Here is a 16,944-nt window from a genome sequence, read left to right as displayed (position 1 = left end):
ATAATGAGAAATTAAAAAATATATGTTAAAACACCTTTCTCCCAGCAGCACAGGGGACTGGGAATGGAGGTTATGGTCAGTTTATCTCAGATAGTCTCTGTTGCTCCTTTCTCTTGTGTGAGAAGTACTGCCCATATTTCCCCTGCTCCAGCATGGGGTCCCTCTCATGGGAGGTAGTCCTCCACAAAGTTCTCCAATGTGAATCCTTCTCACAGGCTGAAGTTCTTCACAAACTGCTCCAGCGTACGTTCCTTCTGCAAGGTGCAGTTCTTCAGGTGGTGTTACCACCATCGCTGCTGGGCTCTGCCTTGGCCAGCAATAGGTCCATCTTGTAGGTGGCTGCCATTGGCTGTATCAGACATGAGGTAAGCTCCCAGCAGCTTCTCACAGAAGCCACCCTGTAGCCCAGCTACTACTAAAGCCTTGCCATGTAAACCCAATATAGACTCTGAAAAAATGGCTCTTTTCTCTAGTTCTTTCTTCAACACCTAGAGAGACTTCATTGTAATCTCATTTGCAGTTAAAATGTCTAATGAAACACTAAATAAAGATCTATAATTTGTAATTCATTAAAAAAATAACATATGTTGATTATCTTTGCAAAAGAAAAAACAAGTCATTAGCAAAGCCATAACGACATAAATTATATATATTATTTTATATATATTTAATTTTGATGTTATAAAGATTTGCAAGAAGTCTAATTAGCAGTTAATGTCATACTGTTTGATAGGAATCTCTTTACTTTTCTCTCACAGAAAGGACAGATCACTTCTTGCTTCTTCATCCCGGCATCTTGCCATCCACAGTAATTCTCTGTAACCTCAATAGCCTTCAGATAGTTACAGAATGGATCATCATCCCTAGACTGTTACTCAGAGAAGGAAACAGATGCAAATTCACTCCTATATCCTGAACTATTCTGACAGAAATGCATCCAAAGGACCATAAGTGCAATGGGACACACCACCTTTAATGAGAGTTTGCATCATCTTCACAGACTTCAGAAGGCACGTTCTTTTCTAACATGGCCCACTCCCATAGTGCTGCCTGTCTTCATTCTGTAACCAGACAACCAAGTTTACACAGCTGTTATTGTACATTGAAAGAGATTTTTTTTTATATATAAATCAAGTTGTAAAGATTCAGAATTTCAGCTCATAAACTTTTTCAAAGGTGGCGAACATTTTCAGTTCTTATCATTTGAGCTGCCCAATGTTTCTGAAGAATCACACAGCTCTTCAACTTAGCAAGTCCTACCAATCCTTGATGAAGTGGAACAGATATTCATTATACTGAAGTGGTTTCCTAGATGAAATTCCTACTTGACAAGCATGTAGGGATGGAAAAACATAGATATTTCATTTACTAACAGACTGAATACAAAAATATAAGCACAATATTTTTCACTGTTTGCAAGGTAATAGGAACTTTTTCTGTTCCAAGAAAGATGTATGGCCCAGTGCCTGTTCACTTGCCTCTCTGTAAAGATTCCTTTTTTAGTTCATTTTGACAGCCATGATATGAAACATGAGGGACCAAAATAACCAACCTGTCTCAAAAAAATAATGACCAAGACCATCACATGCTGTTAATCTGAAATAATAAAAAAGCTTTTACTGAGATGACCAAGAACTGGAAGAGTTCACAAGGCTACCATGTTTCTGCTATCAAATACTCAGAAGCAGCTGTTTGTGGTTAATTGTGACTAAAAATACAGAGGTAGGGTTTGTTGTTGAAGTTGGCTGATATTCTCATGGAATATCAGCTCTACAGATGTTTTCTTTTGCTTTTCATTAGTGATACTGTTGTGACATGATCTGAACAGAACCACAACAGCCATCGCTACAACTTAATGACTATGGCTTCAGAATTTGTGGAAGATTTGGGATAGATGAGAAAGAGTGCTTAGAATGATACCAGAGCTTATGAGGCCGAATGAAGATCGAGTAAGGCTTGGTATCTAGGTCGGGAAGCACCTGAGAAAATGAGAAATGTCATACAGAAGCTGAGAGATGCACAAGTAACATGGAGAAGATGGGAAATAATCTTAGGGACATTCAGACATTAAGTAGAAGACTGAAGGAAACAGCCAAAAAACTCAGAGAAAGTGGATGAGCAGGCTCTGAAATCAAAGGATCTGATAACCCATCAGTAAAGTAGGAGCTGGAACACAAGAGGTTCCAAAGAAATACGAGGAAGAATTTCTTCACTGTGAGGGTGAGGGAGCACTGGAACAGGCTACGCAGATGGGCTGTGGAGTCTCCTCTGGAGACATTAAAAAAACCACCTCGACAAGTTCCTGTGTGACCTACTCTTAGTGGTCCTGCTTTGGCAGTGGGGGTTGGACCAGATGATTTTTCGAGGTCCTTTCGAACCCTTAAGATTCTGTGATGGTGCTGAATTTAAAAAAGTAGTAAATGTACCAGAGGATAAAAAAGCACCTAGAAGAGAGGATCTGAGACATCACCCTAGTATCAAATAGAGCAGTTGAAATGAAATGGAGAAATAAAAAATGTCTGCAAATATTTTAGGACTATTCAGAAAAGTCTAAGTGGAGAAGCACTGTATCTTCATAACAGGACAGGTGAAATGAAAAGGTTATGCACAGGAGCAGTGGAACACATTAAAATTCCCCCCATCACAAAGTACTCTGTTACTGACAATTTCAAGTATTATCAACACCATATTTCTCAAATGCAAAGCCTGCACATAACTTTGTAATTTCTGTTTTTACAGTAATATTAAAGAAGAATTAGCGTGACAACTATAAAATACACAACAACATTGCTACTAAACCTCCTATTAAAAAAAAATATTCTTTAACAGAAAAAAAAAGTTTTGCAAAGAAACAGATGTTTCTAAAACCCATTAGAGTCTAATTTTAAGAGCCATAACCATGAGGACAAAAGAAATTTCAAGAACTTTGAGCAACTGTGGAATTACTTTTGACTGTAGGTATTTCTGAATCTCATCTAGAGACCACATAAGTACCATTAGAACTTCAGTGAGCTGGGGATCTCTTTATATACCTCCTCGTGCAGTTTGGTAGGTGCCACAAGTCTCAGTGGCTCAGGCTGTCATTAAAATTGGGGTCTGACAAAGGCTGATGGAGAGCACAGGCAATGTCAACCTGCCTGCACGCTTTGCAAAGGATTGTGCCGGGGTTTGCTTTGTTAGGTTCTCCATGTCATCGAATTAGGGGAAGGTGTGCACACCTGAAGAGTAACAGGCTGTGTGCTGCTCCAACACTGGCAATAGCTTCAATATATGAACATATCTGGGGATGAGGGAGAGGTTTTATTTGGATGCAATTACTTTTACCTGTACAATATTTAGTTACAAATATCCCCTTACAAAATACTAAATATGTTTAATGTGAAAGACATCTATAGGTCACATAGTGTTTCTTCAGTGCCTGCATTTTTTCCCTAGAAAAGTTTATAAGTATGCTAGTATATTTTAGCTATTATAATCTACATAAGTAAAGTAAGAATATCATCAAAGTGGTACCACTGAAGCAGAACTGAGAAATACAGGTGAACTGAGTTTTGCTGAAGTGTTATCACCATGGAAGTACTGGGTTGGCTTTTTTTTTTTTCCCAAGAAAGGTTATATTTTGCCCTTGCTCTTACCTGAAATTACTAGAAGTGAGAAAAAACAAACTCTGCTATGAAACAGGTGAACAGTTTTTGTAAAAGGTCACAAAAAGACCCATGCTGTATTTCCAAGCTGTAACGCAGCGAGAGGGGCTGCTCCTGCTGCCCAGCCGCTCTGCCACGTTCCACTGGGTCACTTCTGGGGGAGTTTTTTCTGACCCCCGTGGGCTCCCCTGTACAGAACGCGGCTGAAGGCAAGCATGGTCCCTGCAGAGGTTATCTTTAGCCTGCAGCCCCTCGTTGCGGAGTGTTTCAAAGTGCGAGGTCACACGCTTCGACTCGGGCGGCCGCGCCCCGCAAGCGCAGGTGAGGCGGTGACCCGCGGCAGGCGTTCCGCGCCGGCGGGGCTCTGCGGGACCGGCGACAGCAGCCGCCGCGGCGGGGCAGGCTCGGAGCCGGCGGCACCGGGCGGGAGCCAGCGGGGGCGGAGGAGGCACCGCGGCCCCTCAGGGGAGGCGAGCGGACCTCGCCGTCCTGCGCCCTCCCGCCCCCTCCCGCCAGCCGCGGACTGCCACGCCGGCTGACGTGCCACAAACTTTGCTGCGCCCATTCCGAGCGGCGCCTGAATCCCGCGGCGGCGGCACCGGGTGACATAGTTACCCCCGGCCGGGCGCCGCGGGACCGACCCCCCGCACTGCCCACCACTCTCCTCCCCTCCCTCCGCCGGCGGCCGCGGAGCGCTGAGGCGGCGGAGCCGCAGTGCCGCGCGTCGCTGTGAGGGGAGGCAGCCGCGGCGCGTCCGGGCGCCTCCGCCGTGGGACACCATGAGCCAGGCTCAGCCCTACGCCCCGCGGAAGAGCGGCTCCCCGGCGGCCGGCACCCGGCGCAACGACAGCCAGGACTACCTGCTGCTGGACGCGGAGCCGAGCGAGGAGAACGCCCTGCCACCCTACGCCTTCTACCCTGTGTGAGTCCTGCCGGACCGGACCGGGGTCGCTCTCTTCCTCCCGCCCTGCGCGGGTGCGGAGCGGGCCGAGGCGCCGGGCTCTGCGCTAGCTCCCTCTGGAGCGAGAGAGGCAGCGGCGGGACAGGTGCTGGCGGGCCGAGCCGGGCAGGGCAGGGCTTGCTGGGCTGGATCGGGCTGGGCTGCTCGCCGCGCCCCGCCTGGGGCACAGCCCGCGGCGGGACCCGCGGTGGGGACTCGGGCACTTTTACTCCTCGTTCCCGGTAGAGGAGCGGGCTAGTGGTGTTTGTGAGAGGTGGGGGAGCAGCAGTGGCACCCCCGTGGCAGAGGTGTCCTTCCCAGGCACACCTCGGCAATCTGCCCCGCTATAAGGTCTTCAGTTTGCTGTGGAGAGTGGGGCGAGGGATGTGGATTGTATTTAAAACTAACCGTATCTAATAATGTTAATACAGTTACAGAAATTTTAACTCCAACATCAGTTGCTCCCACAGAGAGAGTGCACGTTACAGGCATGTTCATAAAATCATCATCCTTTCATTACAGAATTTTATCAAAATCATGTAGTCTCCTGTAATTTCATTCTTAAAGTTTTGCCGAGTAGTTGTCACTTAAAGTAGTGTGTAAGAACATATGGAATACAAACTAAATGAAACATAAATTATAAAGGTACCAGGAACTGAAATTTTTAACATCCAGGTCAGTTGACATTCAGTGTTGTCAGTGTCCCATGTTGTCAGCATGACGTCTGTAATTACCACTTGTTAATGCTTCTGAGGAGAAGCTGTCCCACAGAGGGGGAAAATGGGTATTAAGCAATGAAAGATGAGTCCTAAAATCTCAGATAATTGCTGGAAGATGTGCACTTTTGTGCAGTTGTGTTTTATTGATGAAATGGTAAATTCCAGTTATCAGCCTCTCATAGTTTTTGCTGTTTTATCTATGAGGGACTTACCAACCACTCGCCAAACTGTCTGGACGTTGGACGGGAAGCTGTCTTTGATTATTTAGAAACAGTTAAGGAGAACCAGAATTTTTAGAATTCTCTACTGTATTGCTGTTCCTTGTTATTGTAGAGTACTAATTTAGTGTGCTCATGTAGCTATAAGAGCATACATTATTATGTGCTGGACTTAAACCCTATGTCAAAATATATGAATACATCTGTCTAATGACTGCTTTCCAAAGAAAAGCCTCAAGATGGTTAGTTAGTTCAGAGATTGGTTCTGACTAGTGGACTTGAGCTGTGAACTAATGGGGCAATTCTAAAGTTCCATTACTGTGTAGTCATTCAGAATGGTTGTGCACCTACAACAGGATACATTTTGCATAAGGGATTCAAAGCATCTTTCAAAATCTGCAAGGTCTGTGGAGTGCTTCTATTTTTACTTCAGCAGTGGCCCTTGATCTAGGACACAAATGTGGAGATTGCCTCTTGTTATCTCACAGTGGTGATAAGGAAGGCCTGCAAGCTAGTCAAGTTGCTTTGTAGAACTAGAGTAGCACTAAATGCAAGAATTTATCTGCAGTTATGTTATGTCAAGGTCTTAGGTGACTGATTCTGTGGTACAGATAGATTCAGGACGCTGGAGTCCCTCTCTGATGGAGAATTCCCATAAGACTTTGACAGATAGACAGAAGAAACTTGAAATGTATGGTGGGTATAAATTTGAGTAATATACCTTCTGAGATTTATATAATCATTACTAAAAAGGGTGCTTTAGTGGACAATGCTTGTTTTGTTTAGTTTTTAAATGTACATTAGGCACAGGGAAGCTGTCACTTGGGGCTTCTTTACTTGTGGAAAGTAGTCACTTCGCAGGCACCGTAAATGATACCTACATGCAACTGCTGCAAGGACTTCCTTGGCTAGCAGGGATGAATTCAGGGAGTATGGACTCCTCCAGGGTATGGTGATTACTAAGTACAGGTTTGGAATTCTCCCGCCTAAATTCCACCGACATTGTGCTCTATGTACACTGTGAATCTGTCTTTTCAGCAGAAGTCATTAGTTTCACTAGTGGCCTTCAAATGGCCAAGAACATAATCAGGTGGCCTGTGTTTAGGATACACTGTTTATAATCTTTGTCATCTACATGCAGTAAGAATATGTTCCTCTATTTCAAAATCTTCAAATGACCATTTTTTTCTGATGTTGTAATGATAGAGAGTGAATCTTTGTAAGACTTGAGATCTTACCTCTTACGTGAATCTTACTTGGTACCTGTGGAGTCATAAGGTCTCTGGAGATCCTGACAATATTGCTGATGAAGAGCATGCTTTACACTGACAGATAAATAATGTCAAATAAGTCTTTCATGTGCTGTGAATTTACTTGAACTCAGTGTGTGTGCCTTATCTGTCGGTCCATACATGCTTTGTCACTGTTTTATTCTCCTGCTATTTCTCCAGAAATGCAGCAGTTCAGGGAGCTGGTCATACTGCTGAGTGCTTTATTTTTTCATTAAAGTCCTCCTATGAATCCTTGCTGCCTATTGGATCATGAGTCTAAACGACAAAGTCTGTGGGTTTGTCCATTGAGATAGAGCTACATGTCCCTTGATGTAATGGTACATCCACACTTAAATGCAAACACAAGAAAATAATCCTCCAGATTACATCAACTGGTATATTAAAATGTTTTAACTAAAGCTATTTACATTTCATTTAGAGTATTTCTTGATATATCCAATTCTTAAAGGTATTTTTTTCAAATTAACTGGAAAATTATAGGAATCATTCGCATGTGCAAAAATGCCCCAGGAATATCTTGTGTGATGGTGATTAATGCAGAACAGCAGTGCAGAGTACAGCTGATGGAAAAAAAAAAAAAGAAACTACTGAAGTATGCCTCCTTTTAAACATTATTGAGAGGGTAATACACTTGCTGGTGTAATATGGCTTGTGACTGTTGCTTGAAAAGTGGTCTAATACCAAGGAATAGTTTTTGTCAAGTGGTGATCTAGTGCTAGTGCTGACATTATTGTGTGTGTTGTTTCTAGAATGTGTTTCCATGTGTTGTTTTGTGGGTGCCTTTAAGTGCTGTAGTGGCTGGATTCTAAAATAACGATTTTAAGAGAATTATTTATTGTATTCGTAGCTAAAGCTGCTTTGGTTTAGTGGTATTACTCTTCAGCTTTGATATACAGTCCTTTTATAAGAGGAAATAATTGTTTAATGAAAGACAGAGTTTGCCTTTTTCCCTCCAGCTATTTTTCAGGTGATTCATTGATAGTGTGATCTTACTAAAAATTAGAATAATTGTCAGTGATCAACCCAGCTGGCTTGATGCATCAATGAATTCAGAATTGGTTGGTTCTGTTTGACCAATCTGATCTCCTTCTATGACAAGATGACCTGCTTAGTGGATCAGGGGAAAGCTGTATATGTAGTCTTCCTGGACTTCAACATGATCTCCCACAGCATCCTTCTGGAGAAACCGGCTGCCCATGGCTTGGATGGACCTACCCTGAGATGGGTGAAAAATTTGCTGAATGGCTGGGTGTAATGGTTTAGAACCATCAGGGAACAAAAGACCACTATTAGCCTCAAGTACCAAAGACCTGAGAATTGCCAAAGGGCAGGGAGGGCTTAATTGCCACTTAAGGTCTGGGACAAAACAGACCAGGCTTGGGGAAGAAAACAGAAAATAATTTAATGCAACACCAACTAAATATAACCTTAAAACCCCAAAATGTAACAAACATAAAACAACACAGAGTGGTACAACCATGAAGAGTACAACCAGCCCTTTAAGACCACCTTCTCCCCACCCCTCCCCTCTTCCCAGGCTCAGAACCCTGATCCTGGTGTCTTTATCTCCTTCCCTCCTGAACGGCCCAGGGGGGCAAGGAATGGGGGTTTGAGTCAGTGTTTTCAATGACTTCTGCCCTTTGTCTCACCTCAGGGCAGGTGGGCTCCTCACCACTCCTCCCTGCAACTCTGTGGGGTACCTCACACACCCTGCAGCCGTGCAGGGGCTGCTCAGGACATGCATTCATCCCAAAGGCTGCAGGTCCTTTCTGTTTCTAGTATGGGTCTGCTCTGTGGCCTGCAGGCTCTCCAGCATGGCCTGCGCCATGGCCACCTCCTCACACAGTCTCTCGCCTGTCCAGGCGCACTCACACGGAGCTGGTGGTGGCTCTCAGTCCTGCCATTGCCCTGCATGAGTTGCAGGGGCACAGCCTGCGTCCTCACCACAAGTTGCAGAGGGGTCTCTGGTCTGATGCTCCTCCTTCCTTCTTCTCTGCTGTGGGGACCGTGTGGTCGCCTCCAACTTGTACCTCTCTTACACCTCCTGCCAGCACTTCAAATTCCTGTCCCTGAATAGTGATCACAGAGGTGCCAGATTGGCCCAGCCGGGCTGGAGCTGGGTCTGAACCCAAGAGCAGGGAGAGAGTCCAAAAACTCTTTACAGGGTCTTCCCTGCAACTCGCTCCCCCTGTTACCAAGCAAAAGAGGCACCTTGCTAAAAACCATGGCATTGAGTCGAGAGAGTCATAGTGAATGGAGTTAAATTCAGTTGTTGGCTCGTCACCAGTGGTGTTCTCCAGAGCTCGGTGCTTGCACCTGTTCTATTTCACATTTTTATCAAAGATTTGGATGAAGGAATTGAATGCACCCTCAGTAAATTTGCAGATGACACTGGGGGTGTTAATCAACATCCAGCTGAACATGAGCCAGCAGTGTGCCCGGGTGGCCAAGAAGGCCACATCTTAAATACAGTGTCCAGTTCTGGGCCCCTCACTATGAGAACGTGAAGGTGCTGGAGTGTGTCCAGAGACAGGCAACAAAGCTGATGAAGGGTCTAGAGAACGTCTGGTGAGGAGTGGCCAAGGCAGCTGGGGATGTTTAGCCTGGAGAAGAGGAGGCTGAAAGGAGACATGGTCATTTTCTACAACTACCTGAAGGGGAGTTGCAGTGAGGTGAGGGTCGATATCTTCTTTCCAGTAATGAATGATAGAACATGAGGAAATGGGTTCATATTGTACCAGGGGAGGTTTAGATTGGACATTAGGAAGAACATGTTCACCAAGAGGGTGAAAGTATTAAGCATTGGAACAGGCTGCCCAGGGAGGAGGTGGAGTCACCACCCCTAGAGATACTCAAAAGATGCATAGATAAAGTACTGAGGGATTTGGTTTAGTTTAGTGGCTTGGCAGTGTGAGGTTAGTGGTTGGACTTGATGATCTTAAAGGTCTTTTCCAACAGTAATGATTCTGTGATTTTATGGATTATTCGGTTATGTTTAGGCTGAGACAGTAAAGTGTGCTCAAACATTAAATCACCTGTAAACTGGAAAAATGTTTGAACAACTAACCTGTCAACGTTAACTGACTGTGACTAGCAAGAGACTTGACAGACTTACTTATTTATTTGAGGCTTTCTTTGAGTTTCATTACCCATGCTTAGCAATGTGTGTCATGTTGAATGAGTATGAATTCAGTACTGCTTTTTCTGAGCAGCTTTTCTGTGTCTGAGGTAGCTGCTACCTTTGTTGTAAACAAAACTTTAGCAAAGGAATCTTGGGCTCAGCAGCTGTGCCAAATAAGGTCACACTGTTTTGGCAGGAATTGGATAGAAGATTTAATGTTTTTTTTGCAGTGTGGTGCAAAATGAAATTCTAATGGGATTTCGTGCTGAAAAATCTTGCCTTCCTTTAGAATTCAGAACTTCTGGTTGGAAAAACACACTTCAAGCTATTTGCAAGCTATTTAATTTTTAATGAAATGGTTTCCAAAAGAGGAGGATACTTTTAAAGAATTTAATAATTGTATATTAGAAATGATATGCAAGTAAACACTTTATTTCTAGTAGTCTTCCATCTCATCATGAAATCTCACCCTAATGTATCAAAAAATACATTGTGACATACATGTCAGGAGATTACCTCCTGAAATACAAAAACATGGATGCTTTTTTTCCGTCTTGTGCAATTATTTCATTGTCAAAGAGCCCAATTTTTTAATACAAAACAGACTGGAAAGTGCATTTTTTAAGGTTGAACTCCAAATCTGAGTGCTGATGTGCAGTGGGATTTGAAAGTAATAGTACTTGTGTGTAAATTTCTCCACTAAAAGAAGTGTTACAGATTGTCAGCGTACTAAGCTAGTGAGAATACACTAATTCAGTCAGACATCTGGTTAAATTGCTTATTTATACTTCAAAATATTTTTCATTGTGAAAAATAAATATGTTCTATTGCACATGTGAGGAAGGATAATTATGCATCAAAATGCTAGTTGTAAATGAGGCATGCAAATTATCAGATGGGAATAGGGGCAAAAAAGGTTCTTATGTGTGTAGCTGCCTTGAGGTGCAGGTTATTCCTCAGCTTTGTGGTTTTCTGATCAAGTGTTTCTTGGCACTATCAAACCCTATACATACTTTAAACTGCTTTATTTTGTTAAACAATATGTTTAATAATTTGTTTCCTGCTTGCAATGTAACAGTTTCTGCTATTGACATAATTTTTATTTCAAGCCTGCACTGTCATGCTTGAAATGACCTATAAAATTACCTTCCCAGACTCTTCATTAGACATAATGTCTTCAGGGAGTACTGTGCAATGTGGCAGCTGTGTTTCAGATTGTTAGTCTGTTTGCTGAGGTGGTCTTTCCTCTGAAAATATGTTGCAATAGTTTTGTTGAAAGCAAAATGGTATAAGAGTATGGAGGGGAGTAATTTGCTTTTGTAGAGGATGGAACACTTTCCTATGAATTAGGACTAATGGACCTACTGGGTAAAGGGAAACAAAAATCATGACTGCATTGCTTAGAGTCTGGGTGACTGAATTTAATCCCTGAAGTCTGGGTAAAAGAACATCACCATTATTACAGAGCTCCAGTAAATACAGCTTTTAGTTCCCTCTGCATTTCCTACAATTATCTAGAAGAGAATGTTTCACTTTGAATTAAAGATATGCATAATGTTGAGTTCTGTCTTTTTTCCTGAAATATATTTTTTAAATCCAAATGAAGAATAACAAATAAATATTCTATTTTAAATCAAAAGGAAATATAGTTTTGGTGATATTTCATCTTGACAGGTTAATTAGCAAAATAGTATCAATCACATGGTTTGATATTTCCTGCCTCATCAGAAACGAGTTAAAAAGAAGCCATAACTGTGGGTTTGTTTGGGATAAGACACTCAATAAAGGTTTCTTTTAGAACCTTGGAGAGCTGAGGTCTGTTGCTAGTGAGTATGGCTCTAGCTTACCCTCACAGCTCAGTCCCTACAGTGCATGATCCTGACCAAGGATAGATGCTGGTTCAGTGATCTTCACCATGTTCCATTCCATCTCATCCCGGGGGCAGACTCAGTATTCTGTGAGTGGAGCCTTCTATGAGATAATTTTATCCTTTGAAGCTGTTTGAAAAAACAGGGAGCTTATGCAGAAACTGGTATACAGCCTGAAAATTACCTCTCAAAGGTGAATTGAACCACATATGTTGTTTTTTGGTGAAGACCTGTGGGATTTGCTTGGTTTAGTTATTAGGCACTTTTGTAGTCATTGCATATGCACATTAATTTAACAGTGAACTTCCTTTGGCCAGCTGCATTACCTGAATGGTTTCCTATGCTAATACTTCATAATTGATTTTGCTTGTCCCATTGCAGTATTTCTGTAGGTTTATTTATACCCTTTCTTAAGAAAAGAATGTATTTGAGGATCATTCTTACATAGTTATGAAACAAATGAAAGTCACCTCCTTGTGGGCCCTAATTTTATAAAACTGGAAGCTTTCCATGTAAATACAAGTGGAGTAGTGATTAAGAAATGTGTGGGATATATATGGCATACTTTTTGCTGTAAATGTTAATAACAAGTATGTTCTTTGTCAAACACCCTCCCAGCAGCATATACCACCACAGAAACTGAAGGTTATTATAACTGGCTACTGGAAGAATTCCTGCCAACTATCAGTATCTCCAAATAAAGGTGACTTGGCCTGGTGGGTCTACCTCATCATGCTGTGTTTAGACTTGCCAGCTCTGCAAACATAAGCAAAAGAATATTTTGGCAGTTAAATAAATTCATCAAATCCTTTATAACTGAGTTTTATGCCTCAAACTGTGATGCAATGCAAAGCAACGACTTAGCAAAGGGCATAAGAATATAAAGTGCATACAATGAGTCTTACATCCATGTTTGTGCACATACGTGGGAGTGTAGACACTTGCACACAGAGCCCACTCAACAGGAGGCTTAAAGGATTTGCTTTGATAAGCAGTATTTAAATGTAGGTTTTGATGATCAAATGTGGACAAATAGCTTAGTGATAATTAAATTAGATACAGTTTTCTCTGGGATGAATTAACATTTTTGTCTTTCAGTAGAATGATGATTATTTATTTAGCAATGACAATTTAAATACATAATCAAGCACACTATTTTTAGTGAAATAGAAATTATTAACATGAAAATGACTAATTTAAATCTGGGTTTATTTTCTGTATTTATTTCTATACAATTACCTTTTTCATACCATTAGTACAACTGGAAGCACAGCTCTGTTGAGCTCCTCAACCCAAGATATCAAAATAAACATTTGTCAACATTATTTTTAAAAAAAGCAACAAGTTTTGGCACTAGGAGTGAAATATGAGTTAAAAGTGTATATATATATATTTATATATATGAGTTTGGGTACAAGAACCCCAAGTAAGTGGAGTAGAAGAGGAACTGCATATCAAAAATTGTCATGTGGATAGCTTGTTTTCTTTTAAGAGTTAAATGTAATTTCCTTTTGTTTAAAAAAAACCCCAAAATAGCAGTATTGTGGATATGGATATGTTGTGTGAAAGCTTTGCTGTGGGCCACTTTCTTTTAATGTGGAATAGCAGTGATAAAAGAAAAATGAAAAAGAATAATAATAAAAGTAATTGTGAATCACCAAGTAGATCCATCACCCATAAAACAGAGTACAGATCACAAGGTCTGCATGATGCAGCACTAGCAAGTTTACAGACTATTCATACTGGAGAATTTCCATGAAACTTTTCTGCTTTATTACCAAATCCCGAATTAAACCGTTCATCTCTTAAAGATGGCTCCTCATATTCTTTTAAGTCTTGGTCTCTTGCAGGTAGTTGGAGTTTTGCTGGATGGTCCAGATGTTCAGCAGATTCATAATACAAACTGACCCCATTGTAAATGACCAGCAGCAGTAGCAACCCCACCTGACCATGTGCACAAATACCTATTCCAAGAGATTTATGCTTGGCTCACTTGTGATATGTCAGTACTTGTGCATATGGCAGGTTGCAATCCCTGAGCTGCCCAGGAGACCTCATGTATTTCCAATGAGATGCTGGTTATCTGCTGCTAATAAGGGCAAACTGCTATGGAGCCAGTTGGATTGTTACTTTGAAAAGAGAGGACCTTAATTTCCCCATGACTCTTACAGCCCCACCATGTGCAAGCTGGCAGTATGTAACTCTGAGCTGGAATGTAACTAGCCTGAGACCGAGGAGATGCAAAAAGGCTTCGCAGCCACAACCATCCAAGTTCATCCGAAAATGTTATTTTTATGCATCTCGATCAGCTTACCTATCAAATAGGTGTGTGTCCAGCAGACTGATAGGGTGGACTCCAGTGCTGCTCTGTTGCCTCCCATCTTCTGTCAGCACTGGTGTAAGTTCAAATGGACACTTAGTTGTGCTGACTTTCCTCCACATCCAGTCTGGGTTCCTCCTGTCGTGCATGTTGACAGAATTTATGAATGATGGTTGCTTAGAAGCCCTTCAAATGGGAAAATTCCCTCATCTTTGAAGAATGACTTACATTTTCTTTCTTTTCTGTAAGATTTTTGCCTGTGGTGTACATATTTCTGCTCTTCTATAGACATTTTTTCTCCCCTTCTTTAGAACAGGTAGCCAGGCCAGACTGCTAAACTTTGTTAGCCCTATGCCGTGTCTATGCCTTAGGCCTGGCAAGTGGTAATAATCCAGCCCTTGGTGCTTTTTGTAAGGCTCTTGAAGCGCGTTGTGAACAGGCACGTTGCACAGAGTCCAACTGTCAGCCTTCCAGCTGCTGGGCACTTGGCAGCAGGGACAGTAATTCTGACAACAGTGGTATTTTAAATCATGGATTGCATCAATTAAACACCTCTACAGCACCTGACAGCTGGCAGGGGAACATACCAGTGGTACTACCAGCAAGGTAGTAGCAGGAGGTGCACCTTCTGGGAGGATGCTTTGGAAGCTGGTATTGCAAAGCTTGGGAGGTCTGTGCCATTGAGTCTCGTGCCATTGAGACTCGTGCCATGAATGTCAAAATTACCATTTCTCTGCTAATCATGAAATGGGAAAGTGCCCTCCCATCCCCATATGCCCACGCACGCGCCAAGTCACATGTAATAGAAGCACATTTATGAGTGGGGGCTTGTGATGAAGGCAGCGTCTGATCACTTAGCAATGGGCTCCTGCATCCATTCCACAGGAAACTGCAGAACTTGAGAGAAATGTGTTGACTTGTGAGCCCCATCAGACAGGAAGATGAGTGACATGAAAGATCGAGATGCTCATTAAATAGTGGACTGCAGGCTTTTTTTTTCCCCTCCTAAGCATTTTCAGTATATGCCAACATTTAAGGTCATATTCTGTTAGTTTATAACCATGTTCAGTGAATTACATGGGATCGGAACCATTGTATTGATTTGTTTTGATTTGGTTTTAGTCCTTTCAGAAAACGGTGAGCTGCTTTGAGAATTGTTACTAACCAGCTATTTTTCATGATCAAAGACTACAAACCAATTTTCCCTTCTGTTTTGCAAGGCAACAATTGATTTTCTGTATTAGTTTAGTTTCAGTCTGCTGATCTTTGGGTTTATGCAGTATTTCCTTGAGCTAATTTAAAATTACATTCAATTTTCAAGCATTTAAAAATATTTATGAAATATCACATGTACTAGAAATTTCTAGTTAATTATTTGCACTTGCTGAGTTTATTGGATTGCATATTGGTTGAAGGCTTTTTTTTTCCTTGCTGGATTTATTAGCTCTGAAGCAACAGATGAGTCTCCATGCTCATGGATCTGCCAGCACCAGAACCACTGCCTGGCTTTTGCTTTCCCCTGTCCTGTAGGATCAAATGGACTAGAGTGTCTGAGGGTTCAGGCTCTCTATAAGATCAATGTACTTCACAGTACCAGGTTGATGAAATTAAATTAACTCTATGGGAGTGGGATACTTGAGGACATTTGCAGTAGAACTTCTTAAATTTTCATCTAAACATTTAAGTTCTACTCTAAATTATCTTGACAAATCAGATGCAAAGAGCAGGCTGCTGTTTGGCAGCAATGACTCTTCCTCTCTGTAGCTCTTTTATTCTCCCTGTAAGTACAAGTTTCCTGTTAATTTCTCAAGACAGTTTTTGATGACTGCTGCTCTTGTAGATTTCTCAAGTGAGAGAATTGTACTTCTCTCCTTACAATATACAGTTTTGTTTTCCTGTCTCTCTTAAGTGTAGAAATCTGAACTAAAAAAATGCAATGATCACTGACAGAAACTGGAGCAAAGTGCAGTAGTGCTAACAAAGTTACTTAATATAACTTAATTTTAAAGTAGTGTGGGTAAGATGAAGCTTTCCAAGGATACTAGATAGTTTGTATGGCCTCATGTTGGTATGCTCACTTTAGCATCTTAAAAACTAAAAACTGAACCACATAACATTAAAATCTATGGAAAGGTTGGGTTGCAATGTGTGTGTGTTATGGCATGAATGTCGGTGAGGCTGAGAGTCTGTAACAGCCTCTTGCTGGCCAGGAAAGACTAAGGAGTTACAGCAACGTGACAGGTATGGCGGAGGAAGAATAGCACAATCTGGAACTGACATTTAAGCAACAAATAAAACAAGCAAAAATTAGAGTGGGAGAGGAACATCAGTTTCTGAAGATGAGTCTATACTCTTTCTGAGAAGATTCTGTATTAAAAAAAATATAGAGCACTGCTAAGAAAAAAAAAAATCTGCATTAGCAGTGTAGCCAGAAGTCCAGAATGAACACTGCCTAAGTACGAGCAGTAGATGTTAATGTTAACTTTTCTTCAGAAAAGAATTTTAGAGGATTCAGTCAGAAAGTTATTTAAACACTTAGCAATATCTGATGTAAGTACATTAGTAGGTAAATAGCAACTGATGTGACTGTGAAATTTCTTCACTGCTATGTATCGTAAAATAATAATGATCTTACTTAACAAGTTGATATATAAAATATACACTGGGATTGCTTACTCCACAGACACTTCCAGCATAAAATCAGCAATGATGTTTAATACATGACAGGAAGGGAAATGAAAAATAATCTAGGCAGAGATTTATGGACATAGCAGGGTTAATGTCTCTGCTCCTACAAAGCTGTCAGAGGATCTTTAATGACC

General features: G+C 41.6%; 1 protein-coding gene across 2 annotated transcripts in view; it reads left to right on the top strand.

The window, feature by feature from the left end:
• The first annotated feature begins 4,096 nt into the window (after positions 1–4,096).
• TRPC6 (transient receptor potential cation channel subfamily C member 6) overlaps positions 4,097–16,944 on the top strand; it is a 99,052-nt gene continuing 86,204 nt past the window's right edge. The window contains exon 1 of one of the 2 annotated variants that reach the window (XM_061991666.1): positions 4,097–4,566. In XM_061991666.1, coding sequence (XP_061847650.1) covers positions 4,424–4,566 — 143 coding nt within the window. In that variant the 5' untranslated portion in view covers positions 4,097–4,423. Of the gene's footprint in view, positions 4,567–4,642; positions 4,691–16,944 lie in introns of those variants that run through there. The other variant, XM_061991684.1, reaches the window with a different exon arrangement.

This window comes from Colius striatus, chromosome 1 (genome assembly GCF_028858725.1).
Source record: "Colius striatus isolate bColStr4 chromosome 1, bColStr4.1.hap1, whole genome shotgun sequence".
Taxonomy (NCBI): Eukaryota; Metazoa; Chordata; class Aves; order Coliiformes; family Coliidae; genus Colius; species Colius striatus.
The sequence above is the reverse complement of the archived record's forward strand: the minus strand, read 5'-3'. Positions and strand labels throughout refer to the sequence as shown.